The sequence below is a fragment of the Centrocercus urophasianus genome, unplaced genomic scaffold (assembly GCF_019232065.1).
Source record: "Centrocercus urophasianus isolate 14NV4802_14NV808 unplaced genomic scaffold, USGS_Curo_1.0 seq_64, whole genome shotgun sequence".
Classification (NCBI taxonomy): domain Eukaryota; kingdom Metazoa; phylum Chordata; class Aves; order Galliformes; family Phasianidae; genus Centrocercus; species Centrocercus urophasianus.
This window is the reverse complement of record NW_024885244.1, coordinates 220457-233100: the sequence shown is the minus strand read 5'-3', so window position 1 is coordinate 233100 and position 12644 is coordinate 220457. Positions and strand designations below refer to the sequence as shown.

At 57.8% G+C, this 12644-nt stretch overlaps 3 protein-coding genes across 3 annotated transcripts; 1 reads left to right on the top strand and 2 right to left on the bottom strand.

The window, feature by feature from the left end:
• The first annotated feature begins 511 nt into the window (after positions 1–511).
• Positions 512–4853, top strand: LOC122170183 (glial fibrillary acidic protein). Its single transcript, XM_042836842.1, has 9 exons — positions 512–942; positions 1610–1670; positions 1826–1921; positions 1988–2149; positions 2271–2396; positions 2504–2724; positions 2865–2908; positions 3833–3918; positions 4041–4853. Exons 1-9 carry the CDS (start codon positions 512–514, stop codon positions 4080–4082), a joined length of 1269 nt encoding a protein of 422 aa, XP_042692776.1. The 3' UTR covers positions 4083–4853.
• A 1175-nt stretch (positions 4854–6028) lies between these two features.
• Positions 6029–7273, bottom strand: FAM187A (family with sequence similarity 187 member A). Its single transcript, XM_042836828.1, has one exon. It carries the CDS (start codon positions 7271–7273, stop codon positions 6029–6031), a length of 1245 nt encoding a protein of 414 aa, XP_042692762.1.
• Positions 7274–8494: 1221 nt separating this feature from the next.
• CCDC103 (coiled-coil domain containing 103) lies at positions 8495–12308 on the bottom strand. Its single transcript, XM_042836847.1, has 3 exons — positions 12166–12308; positions 10686–10818; positions 8495–8985 (listed from the first exon to the last, which is right to left on the bottom strand). Exons 1-3 carry the CDS (start codon positions 12306–12308, stop codon positions 8527–8529), a joined length of 735 nt encoding a protein of 244 aa, XP_042692781.1. The 3' UTR covers positions 8495–8526.
• Between the last annotated feature and the right edge of the window lie 336 nt (positions 12309–12644).

Genomic DNA, 12644 nt, shown 5'->3' with positions numbered 1-12644 from the left:
ACGGCCCCGTTGTGCCGATCCTGGCACATCCCCGCCGTGTCCCCGTGCCCGGGCCGCATCAGGGCCAGCGGTGGCCCCGTGCCCGTTGCCCCCACCCTCGTTTCCCGGTGCTGCACAGAGGTCTCATTGCTGCTCTGTGTACACTGAGCCCTTTCAGGCAGTTCTGGCACCGCTGGGCTGGAACGGGCTCGGGACGTTTTGGCTGCCTAATTAAAGCTGGCCTTAATTAGCAGCCTCCCTGCGCTGCCAGGCCTCCTGGGGTGCACCTCATCGCGCCCCACGGCGTCGCACCCAGGACCCGCAGCGCCCCACAGTACCGCACTCGCGCTGCGTCCTGCTCTGCCCCGCGTTTTACCCCGCTCTCTGCGGGCGCTGCCAGCACTCGGCGCCGGCTGCCAGCGCTCGGCCGCCCCCGCTGGGCGCCACAAAGCCCGGCTTTGTGCTGCCCGGCCTCCGGCCAACGCCGAGGCCATAAAACCCCATCGCGGCGCACGTCGCGCCCACCTCCGCCATGGAGAGCCGCCGGCTGTCCTACGGCCGCCGCTTCGGCCCCAGCGGCTCTGCGTGGAGCCCCTCGGAGCGGCTCCGTTCCCGCGGCGCTCTGCCCGCGCCCCGCACGTCGGGCAGGGTGGATTTCTCGTCGGTCAACGTCCTCAACTCGGAGTTCCGGGAGATCCGCACCAACGAGAAGGTGGAGATGATGGAGCTGAACGACCGCTTCGCCAGTTACATCGAGAAGGTGCGGCTGCTGGAGCAGCGCAACAAGGTGCTGGTGCTGGAGCTGAACAGGGCGCGGGAGCAGGAGCCGTCCCGTCTGGCCGATGTGTACCAGGAGGAGCTGCGGGAGCTGCGGCGCCGCGTGGAGCTGCTGGGCACCGCCAAGGCGCGCGCGGAGGTGCAGAGGGACGGCCTGGCTGAGGAGCTGGGGAGTCTGCGGGAAAAGTATGGGGGGGTCTTGGCGAGGGGGTTGGTGCTGGGGGGGGGGGGGCTTCTATGGGGTTCTGGGGGTGGTGGGGACTGAGGTGGCCGCCAGGACCGGGGTGGGGACTGACGTGGTGGTGGGGACCAGGGTGGTGATGAGGATTTAGGTGGTGGTGGTGGTGGGGACTAAAGGTAGCCACTGTGACCGGGGGGATAATGGGGACCGGGATGGGAATCGGCCTGGTGATGGGCAGCGCGATGGGTGCTGGAGTGGCAACGGGCAGCAAGGTGATGCTGGGGACCAAAGTGGCCCCAAAGTGATTGATGATGGGGAGCAGGGTGATAATGGAGATTTAGGTGGTACTGGGGATCAGAGTGGCTGCCACAACCAGGATGAGGACCAGGATGCTGATGAGGACCAATGTAGCCACCGTGATCATAGTGGTCCCAGGCACAAAGGTGTCTACTGGAACAAGTATCAGGGTGTCCAGCAGTACTAAGGGGGTCACCAGGACGATGACCAAGGTAGTGATGGGGTCCGAGGTGACCACCAGAACTAGGAAATGGCTACTGGGGTGGTATATAAGTGCAGTGGGGCTGCTCTAGGGCGGTCTGAGCTGTAAGTGGCCACCATGAGTAACAAGTGACTGTGTCTCATGAGTAACAACATGTCCCTGCTCCATTGAAGGCTGCAGCAGGAGGTCACCCTGCGGCTGGAGGCCGAGAGCACCCTGGCTGCATACCGGCAGGTGAGGGCAGGGGATGAGATGGGGAGTGGGCATCAGCTCCCCTCTCTGGGGCTCCCAGGACAGGGCTGGGATGGGATGACAGGAGATGCGATGGAGGGATGGGCAGATCCCCGTGCCCACCCTGGTGCTGATCCCTCCATGTCACACGGTGGCAGGATGTTGATGCTGCTGCCCTGGCTCGCCTTGACCTGGAGCGTCGCGTGGGGTCCCTGCAGGATGAGGTGGCCTTCCTCCAGAAGGTGCATGAGGAGGTAACGTCGCTGCGGTGCGGGGCTCCAAGGGGGATCCATCACCTCGCTGACCCCAGTTCCCTGCAGGAGCTGCGGGAGCTGCAGGAGCAGCTGGCCCAGCACCGGGTGCACGTGGAGGTGGATGCCAGCAAGCCAGACCTGACGGCAGCACTGCGCGATATCCGCACGCAGTACGAGGCCATGGCTGCCAGCAACATGCAGGAGACTGAGGAGTGGTACAAGTCCAAGGTGCAGGTGGCACCCTGTCCCCGTATATCATCTCCATGGGTTGGGTTGGCTTCTCCTGTGGCTGGGTGGCTCTATGGGGCAATGGCACAGGAGGGCTGACCCTACGGTGTGTCCCTTCCAGTTTGCAGACCTGACAGATGCAGCTGCCCGGCACGCAGAGGCCCTACGTGCAGCCAAGCATGAGGCCAACGAGTACCGGCGGCAGCTCCAGGCCCTCACCTGCGACCTGGAGGCTCTGCGGGGCTCGGTAGGTGCCAACCGTAGGGCATGAGGTGGGACGTATCCCTGGGTCGTGGCACCACGGGTGCCCAAGGAGGTGGCATCGAGGGCATCACGTCCCACGGTGGTCACCAGAACGAGTCCCTGGAGAGGCAGCTGCGGGAGCTGGAGGAGCGCTACGCACTGGAGACGTCTGCCTACCAGGACACGGTGGGACGGCTGGAGGAGGACATCCGCAGCCTCAAGGAGGAGATGGCGCGGCACCTGCAGGAATACCAGGACCTGCTCAACGTCAAGCTGGCCCTCGACATCGAGATCGCCACGTACCGCAAGCTGCTGGAGGGCGAGGAGAGCAGGTGACAGCCCTCCCTGCCCCGAACCATCCCTGGGTCCTTTTGGTGCTGCTGGGTTTGGGGAGCGCCCTGTGGCCCTCCTGCCTCACCCGTGGGGCAGAGGGGACCCGATGCTCTCCCCGACGCTCCCATTGCTCCCGCAGGATCACCGTCCCTGTGCAGAGCTTCTCCAACCTGCAGATCCGAGGTGAGGCTGCAGCTGTGCACGGGATGGGGGTAGGATGGGCTGCCAGCTGTCTGTGCCCCAAGAGTCCCCCGCAGAGTCCCAGGGTGGAGGGGATGATACGCCGTGGTCACATCCCTAAGGCCAACTGCATCTCCGAGGCCGCGTCCCCAGTGCCAACCATTCCCCCGGGGTCAATCCTGTTGCTGAGGCCAACCGTGGCTCCCAGGCCAACTCCACTGATGAGGCTAATTGTATTCCTAGTGTTGCGTGTAGCCAACACCAGCCATGTCCCCAGTGCTACCCTTATCCCCAGTGTCAACCATAACCGAGTGCCCAATCTTCTCCCAGGGATGCTTCATCCCTAAGGCCAACCACAACTCAAAGCCACGTCACCAAGGCCAACACCATCGATGAGGCCAGCCATATCCCCAGTGCCAACCGTGTTCCCAAGGCCAGCCACATACCAAAGCTAGACATATCCTCAGGGCCAGCCATGTCCTCAGTGCTACCTTCACCCCAAGGTCACAGTCCAGTCCCAACCACAAAGTCCCCAACCGCAACCCAGTGCCGACATTTCTCCCAAGGCCAATAGCGTTCGCTCCAACAGATTGGGATTTTTCAGCCCAACTAATTCCTTTTGCACCCCTTCAAGGTGTATGAGTGGCCATACTGGGAGCACTGGGTCACCACCCTGTCCCATCCATAGAATCACAGAATGGCCTGTGTTGAAAAGGACCACAACACTCATCTGGTTCCAACCCCCTGCTGTGTGCAGGTCGCCAACCAGCAGCCCAGGCTGCCCAGAGCCACATCCAGCCTGGCCTTGAATGCCTGCAGGGATGGGGCATCCACAGCCTCCTTGGGCAACCTGTTCCAGTGCCTCACCACCTTCTGCGTGAAAAACATCCTCCTAATATCCAACCTAAACCTCCCCGTGTTCCCTAGAGACCAGCCTGGACACCAAGTCTGTGTCAGAAGCTCATTTGAAGAGGAGCATTGTGGTCAAAACGGTGGAGACGAGAGATGGAGAGGTGGGAAGTCTTCATCCCCTCCATCCCCAAGGGGAGACACTCTGTCATGTGCATGGGTCCCGTCCCCAGGCATGTTCAGACAGACCTGAGTGGGCTGACAGTCCTTCTCCCTCTGCTTCCAGGTGATCAAGGAGTCCAAGCAGGAGCACAAGGAGGTGGTGTAGGTGTGAAGCCACAGCCACGCTTGTAGCCGTAGCTCCGTAGATCCCACCTGATGCTGTGAGGGAGCCCTGCAGTGGGGCCGGAGACATAGGAGAAACCCACCCTCATCTCCCCCACCACCCCATGCCCCAGGGACCCCTGTGTTGGTCCAGTCAGGACTGAGATATGGGGGCAATGCTCCCCACTTCCCACCTCATTGGTCCAGGAGGCCACCTCGGTTTCCCCACCGTGTCCTGGGCATCCCTGGGAGGGCTGGAGGGGACGTGGCACTGCATGGCCAGGGATGTTTTACTGTTGTTGAGCAGCAGTTGGGCTTAGCCAAGAGGTGCAGGCAGGAGGAAGAGGAGGATGGAGCATACGGGGAGGCAGGTTGATGTTGGGATAGGGAGAAGGGTGACGGAGTGGGGCCTGAGCAGGGTGCCTGGGGATGCAGAGCGGTTGTGGGGCTGGAGCTGCGTGGGAGTCCTTGTTGGCTTTCCTGGACACAGCGCCATGGGGCTGTTTTGACCCTGATGGGATGCAGCATGCCGAGATGCCCCCATCTCCAGAGATGAGGAGACAGTCCAGGGGGCTCATGGCCCGAGCCCAGCTCTGCATGGCCATTCTGGAGGGGTTGGAAGAAACCTGTTGTCCCTCAGCACCGTGTGGCCCTGTCTCCTGTGAGCTCTCCCACTGCATGTCACCCACCTGGGGCCCCCGCAGACCCCACACTCACTTTATTTTAGCCACTGACCATGAGCTAAACGTGCCCTGCTGCCACCTAACACAGCAGCACCCACTCATCCTCACTCCCCTTACTCCATAAGTTGAGCCCATGGGGTGCCACTGGGGTGCTGCCTCCTCACCCCACTTATCTCCACATCCCTCAGCTCAGCTCTGAGCTTTGCAGATCCTGGTTCCACAGGGGCCATTCCCAGGGCAGGATGTGTTACGGGGTGACAGTGCCAGGGGTCACTTTGTCCCCCATGAGCTGGATGGCGCTTTGCAGCCCTTACTGCTACTGGATTAATGCCCTAACGCTGCAACAACATGAGGTGTGAAATAAAACCTAACACAAGTGCTGTGTCGGTGGTCATGACTGCAACCTGCAGGACAAGCTGCAGAGCGGTGCGTTTTTGGGATCAGTCAGGGCACAGCGGCCCTTTGGGTGCTCAAAGGTTTCTCACTGTGGGACCAAGGCTCAGCCCTGAGCCCCAGGGCATGACCAATGCATTCTGCCATCACAGAATATCCCAGCCGGAAGGGATGCGGATCACTGCCCAACTCCTGGCGCTGCTCAAACCCTGCGTCTAAGACTGGTGTCCCAATGCTCCTTGAGCCCCAGCCCACCACCCTCTGGTGCAGAAGAAAAATAGAAATGTTCAAACTCAGCTTGTTGAAAAACAGATCGCTCCAGCTGAGGATCTTGCACAAACACTGTCTTAAAATCCCTTTGGGGCACAGTTGGCACTGGCAACAGGAGGGTCCTCATCACTGAGGTTGGCCTTGGTGGCACTGCCTTGGTGGGCAGCTTTGGGCTGCGGTTGGCCTTGGGGAACACAGTGGGCAGTGGGGATATGACTGGCACTTTTTAAAAGGTAAGGAAAGCCAGAATCAATCGGAGTAGAACAATCTGGAGGATTACAGTGGCCTCTTAGAAAAACAACCCTAATAAATCACCGGCATGGCAGAAGAACTCCATGGTGCTTAGCCAGAAAACACTGCAACGGCTCCAGCTATTCATTCAAAAAGGATTACACTGAGGCTAAAAGCCCACCACAAGCCTTCAGTGAAGCCAGGAAGTGACACGGCGGTGGGAAATCCCTGCCACAGCTCAATGGGACTTTCCACTTTGGTCTCCATCGCTGCACGACCCCGAGCAGAGGATAGGAGGGCAGCGGCCGCATTTCCAGCAGTCAAAACCTCGTAAGTTTCCCACCAGGGAACGGTGCGAGGTGTAAGATTGACCCTAATTCCTCACAGAGTGCCGCAGCACCCACCAGCAGCAGCGGCACGAGTGGACGCCGATGAAGACGGCCCCGACGAGGACGTAGCTGACGCCGATGGCCTTGATGACGTAGATCGTCTCGGGGTCGTCGAGCGAGCGGCGGCGCTGAGCCTGGTAGCTCACACGGAGCCGCAGCCCGGCCACCAGTTTGCCCTCCCTCCAGCAGAGGTAGGTGCCTCCGTCGCTGAAGCGGACCCGGCGGACGTGCAGGTGGTTTCCGTGGTCGATGAAGACGCGCATGCTCTTGTTGACCCCCACGAGGTAGCGGGAGCGGTAGAGCCGCACGGAGTCCTTGTCCCACGCCACAGCGTGCTCGGGCCGGGCCCCGGGGCAGGCGATGACCAGATCTCTTCCGAGGGGATGCTTGTAGAACTGCGTGGGGACGCGGGGCAGCCAGGGCTTCTGGCCCAGCTTGTGGATGACGTTGGAGATGGCCTGCACGCCTTCCTGTGGGTTGTCCTCCCGCGGACACGGGGCCACGCAGCTCCGGATCGCCACCTCAGGCTTCCGGCGGTGGCTGGAGCGCTGGAGCCGCGCCGGAACGGCCCTGGAGCCGCAGGAGGTGACGTTGGGCAGCACGGTGCGGTAGCGCGGGTGCAGCCGGGCGCTCTGCACGTAGCAGAGCCCGATGCGCCTCTGCTCGCCTCGCACCCCACAGCGGTCGCACGTGGTCCAGTCCCAAAAGGCGGTGAAGAGACTGAAGGCCTTCGCCGTGTGATCATCCTGGACGTGCTGTCCCACGTCCAAGAACGCCACCGTGATGTGCTTGGTGGGCTGCACGTCCACGTCATAGCCATAAAAAAAATCCCCTCTCGGGGTGCCACACAGGTAGTGACCCGAGTCTGACACCTGGGCACGGAAAACGATGAGGCTGAACATCCGGATGGTGAAACGCTTCAGGACGTCAGTGCCCACGTGGATGTGGCTCGAGTCGAGCACCATGTTGCCAGAAAAGTCTGTCAGGACGGTGGTTTCGTGGCCTCCCATGTTCTTCTGGAAATACCAGACGACGTTGGTGACCTCCTCGGGCTTGCAGTTGCAGGGGAGCTCGAAGGTCATGTCGGCCAGGTAGGCGGCGTTGTCAAACATCAGGAAAGCAGGACACACCATGCGCCTGAAAATGTCTTCTTTCTCCTCAATCGCAAAGGAGTGGAGAACATCTGCCATGCAGAGGAGCAGGACGGCTCCCAGCAGCCACATCTCCATCCTAGGTGTCCAAGGGACACGGCTCTGTAACCCTTCCAGCTGCTCTAAACCTTTCCAGCTGTTCTAGAACGTGCTGTGCTATGGGTTTTGCTATGGGCAACCAGCAGAGAGCTCCATCATGTAGCACGGCCATGGAGGCAAAATGAGGGGGGAACAAGGGAATCACTGCTGTTCTCTTGAAAAAAAGCAAACATTAAGGATCGCCTTACCAACTCTTCTGTAGACAATGATCATGGAGAACCTCCCTGTTGGCAGCTTCACCTGTAGCCCAGAGCCAGAGGTTTCACACAAGATATTTAGAATTTCATATCCTCCCTGATGTATCAGTATCCCCTACTCTGATTTTGGGAGCCCCCAGGATCTTCCCTTTTTGTTTAAGACAAAAGGCTTTCTGTTAGCTTCCTGGCTGCCAAATGTTACACAAAGGCAAAAAGACTGCAGGGACACACATGTCCCCAAGATACATGCCACAAAACCAAGACACGTGCCAAGAGAAGCCTGAAATTGGGGGCCTAGAGTTTCTAGAGAAGGTGGGAGAGGGTGAGATATAGCCAGGCAGGGCTGACTCTGCCTTTTGCTCCTCTAGCTGGGCTTTTGAACAAAATGGACTTGGTAGTTGATTCTGAGCTGAATTCAAGGGAATCTGAGCAGTGCAGCACAGCCTGTGCTCTCCAGCACTCCTGGGAGATCTTCCCACACTAGACCTGCAGGAGAGTGTGGTGGGCAGGTGCTGAGCTGTACCATATGAGAGCCTTTCTGAAGCCTGCAGCCTAAACAGAATGGCTAATCAATCCAGACATGATAACACACAGCATTGGAGAGTCCCCCCGTTACGATGCTGCCTGACAGTTCCTTCTAAATTTCAATTTATGTAGAATTTAGGCAAACCGTGGTCCAGGACCATGGGGTGACAGCATCTCTGAGGTTTACACCAAGCCCTGCTTAAAATGGGTCAGTCCCAGAATTTCCGCCTTGCTCTGCATCCCCCCCTCACCATCCCTGGCTGCGTGGTTAAGCGTCAAATGTCCTGGATTACATTTCTTAAATCCAGAGTGACAATGGACAGAGATGAAGAAGGGGAGGAACTACTTGGGTTTTGGTTTCTCCTCCGTACACGTCAGCCTAAATGTTCTTTCCTTCATTTATTCTCCTCACCTAAGAGATTCTTACAGAACTGTCCTGTGAGGACACAGAGATCACAAGAACACAAAGTCTGTTGCTAACCTTTATTGGGCAGAACCACTGCTGCTCCTTCAGCTGGCCTGGTAGCACCTCATCAGCTCTGTGACTCTCCTTTCCTCTGCTTCCTTCTGCAAGTCGGTGTCGGTGGGGTGGGTTTCTCCCTCTGCTTCGCCACAGGGATGGCCAGGGGTCCAATAACCCCCACTCATGCTCTGCAGCTTCCTAAACAGAACCCTGGTGCTCTCTTTTTCTGACGTGCTCAGAAGATCCAGGTTTAACCCAAAGCGTTTGGTGCTGGAAAGGCTCTGTAAGATCTGAAGCACAGCATCTCTGTCTTCGTGGCAGACGTTCTCTGCCAGCACGGTAAGGAACTCACCCAGGAGGCCAAAACCCAACTCGGCCTGAAAGATTCTGCTCAAGGCCTTCCCCTCCAGTTTAAGCAAAAGCTGGTATTTTTCTTTTCCACTTTTTAAGCACTGGCGCCAATCTCGGTAAAATTCGGCAGAGGTTCCAGGCAATTGCTCCAGCTCCTGAAGGAGAAAATGATTGTCAAGTTTTCTGCTTTGTTCCTCACAAAGGTTTTTATCCCCCCCCCTTATCAGCCCGTGGATGTCTGACAGATCCTTCCGGCACAAAGAGCTGCACAAAGCTTGTAAGGCAGCAACACATGCAAAGAGACAAAGGGATACCAGGTTCATCGAGCCCAAGAGAAACCAGAGGACTTCAGAGAAAAATAAAGGAAGAGTGGGTGAGAGATGAAATGCAAGGCACGTGAACACAGGAACCCAAACTGCCCACTCTGGATCCACCATCCACTAAAAGGATCTCTTGGAGACTGTGATAATTCCACGGAAATTTGGGTCCCTCTCAAGCAAACCAAACAGGTGAAGAGAAAAAAGCTGAAGGGCTTAAAACCCAGAAAGCATATTAGTTTACACATCCTATATGCACACCCTAACCCTATATAAGCAGCCTCACATACTGTCTCGTGGCGTCCTGTAACACACACACCCACAATCGAGCACTCAGACTCAGACACCCAGCTCAATGTGGCATCTCCAGATAAAAAGAAATCCTGCTTATACGATATGTAATTGAACTGCTGAACTCATACTGCTGCCTGCAGAAGGATTAAAATATTTGGGCTTTTATACAGATCCTGAGAACGAGGTGCAGCAGCATCAGGCAGTGTCTAAACACGAAATTGAGAGGCCCTGGAGATCAGAGCCTGAGCACTAATGGGATTAAGAGCAGCATTTGCTCTGGGGAGATCACTGCTCAGCCCAAGCAAAGACAGAGCTGCCTTAGAAGAGCTGCAAAAAGGATCTCATCCTAAACAAGCAAATGAAATTCACTGTCAAAAATTTCACGCAGAACATCTCCAGCTGGGAACAGTCCAGAACAGAGCGCACCACCAACAGTGCCATCGTGCTGCTGGGCTGCCAGGAGTCACCACGGGCTGAAAACACCGAAACAGAGCCAACATTGGGGGCTAACAGGAAACCAACTGAGAGCAAAGTGACCATTTTTTATTTCTGCACATCTGGTGAGTGCCTGCATCAAAATAACCCAGCACCAGAGCGGGAAGGGAAATAAGGGAAAGATGGAAGCACGGAGTCCTTCCATTCCAGAAGACATTCAGCTGATCAGGACTTGGAAAAAGTCCTCTGAAGGCAGCAGGGCAGATGTCAGCCCCATCACACGGAGCCTGCGGAGAAAATATTTTTGCACCGTTTCCCAACTGCAGAAGTAAGGATGACCCAATGAACTCATCGGGCAGCAGGCTGAAAACAAAACAGCGCTTTTCCATCTCATGCATAATTAAACTGCGGGGTGAAGAAGAATTGGCTCCGTTCACAGAAGATGTGTTATCTGTGGCCATTAAATGCAGCAATCCAGATGCACAGCCTGGCTCTCAGTCTCCAGGCTGCAGCCAGCTGGAGGAGCGTGGCCAACGGAGGGCACTCTTCCCCAAGAATCCATTGCTGGCCACTGTCAGACACAGGGCACCGAGTCTTCCATCATCTGGTCTTCAACTCTTGATGCAGACACAAAAAAGGAGACTGAACCCTGCAGCTAAGAACTGGGTATTCTGAGGCTTCTTCACACGTAGAAATAATTCTGGATAGCTCTTGTGCATTAAAGTGACACCCAAATTACTCTGCAGTAATATTTAGGCATGGGTGAAGCCCCAGAAAGCATCTCCCCTCGCCCAGGGCATCTCCCTCACCTGTGGTATCTCCACCTCAGTGGCTTGCTGGCCCCTCGTGTGGCCTGCACAGGGGTTCCACAGCACGTTTCTCTTGTTCCCCATCTTGTCCTTCTTCTCTAGAGGCCTCAAGTGTGATGCCAGCACGATGTCCCTGCAGGGAACAGGAAGAGGACACAAGGTGAAGCACACGGGTGATGGAGTTGGCGTTTCTTCCCAACAGCTTCTGCAGCAGCCAGGGCCCAAGGACTGGCAGGACTCTTCTTCCTCCTGCATTTTCCTGGGGTACAATGAAGATTTTGTATCTTTGGGACTTCCACAGAAGAAGCCCTCTGTTCTTATAGGCATTCTTACTCAGCCACCCCATTACACTGACGTCTGTGACTAATTGCAGCAGCCCGGACTCAGCAGCTCATGTCATTCTTCTCATCCCGTGGGATGAACGTCTGTGCCTGTTGTTCATTAGTCCTCCCAGTAACGAGATTTTCAAATGGGTTCAGGGCTCTGCTGGCCCTCACAAGGGGGGAAGCAGCACCCACAGGGAGAAGCTGTTCTGTTCTCCCGCGGATGACTCCTGGCTGCTGACACCACAGCGCATTGCAGATTTTGTGAACTGAGCAGGAATGTGATTTTTGATCGTATTCTACCAAGAGAACTGCAGCTGTAGTCCTTTTATAGGGATAGGGGAGAAAGCAATGCTATAAATGCCATTTTAAAGTTTTTCCTTTACTCAGATCCGACAGTGTGGCCACATTCAGTCAGAATGAAGCTGCCAGCGCCACGTGCTCCAGCACTGGATAAGTCTATTGGGTGTGGATAGACCCCCTGGATCCATCTATGGATCTTCCTGTGGATGTGAGGGACGGGGACGCGGTGGAGGACACTAGGAGTGTCCCACATTGCCTGCCCAAAAGGAGCTTCCTGCATCCTAGATTGCAAATCTGCTGACGGAGGAGCCGCCAAGCTGCCTTTCAGCAGGACCTGGGCAGAATCACACAGAATCACAGAATGACCTGGGTTGAAAGGGACCTCAAGGATCACGGAGCTCCAACCCCCTGCCACATTTCACAGCAGCCCAGGCTGCCCAGGGCCCCATCCAACCCGGCCTCGAACACCTCCAGGGATGGACGGGGCATCACAGCCTCTCTGGGCAGCTGTTCCAGCCCCTCACCGCTCTCACAGCACAGAAATTCCCCGACATCCAACCTCCATCTGCCCTCCCTCAACTTCAAACCATCTCCCCTTGCAGGCACAGAGGAGCCCTGGGACATCCAGCAGGGGCAGGCGAGGGAGGGAGGAAGGCAGGAGGAGCTCTGCAGGCGAGGAACCGCGGCTCACCCGCGATGCGGCACTGCGGTGCTGTGTGGTGCCGTGCGGTGTTGTATTGTGTGCAGTGCTGTGTGCAGTGCTGTGTGCAGTGCTGTGTGCGGTGCAGTGCTGTGCGGTGCTGTGTGCAGTGCTGTGCGGTGCCGTGCGGTGCTGTGCGGGGCGTTGCGCCCACCTGAACTGCTCGTAGGATTCCACGCGCTGCCGCACGGCGCGCAGCTTGGCGCTGTTCTCCCTCTCGCGCCTCTCGTCGGCCTCCAGCGCCGCCCGCAGCTCCGCCCGCAGCGCACCCATATCCACGGCTCCGTCCGCCTCCATTGGACCGCCTACTGTCGCGATAGCCACGACGGGAGGCCTCGGCGCGCAACCAGCTGCGGGGATAAGGCTCCCGTTGTGACAGCGATACCCGCTAAAGCGCCTCAGTGGCGACGAGGACCCCGCTGCTGCCGCAACGGCTCGCGGCTGACCACCGGGCCGGCGCACACCGCTCCCCCAGGGATTCCCGTCGCGATAGCCCTCACCGGGCCGTGCACCCTCATTTCTGTCGCGATCGGCCCCGCCCACACGCACCGCCAACCCGGCAGCCTCGCTCCTATCGCGACGGCGCCCCGAGCCGCTCCGCCGCGCCCGCCCCTCCCGTTGCCATGGCGACAG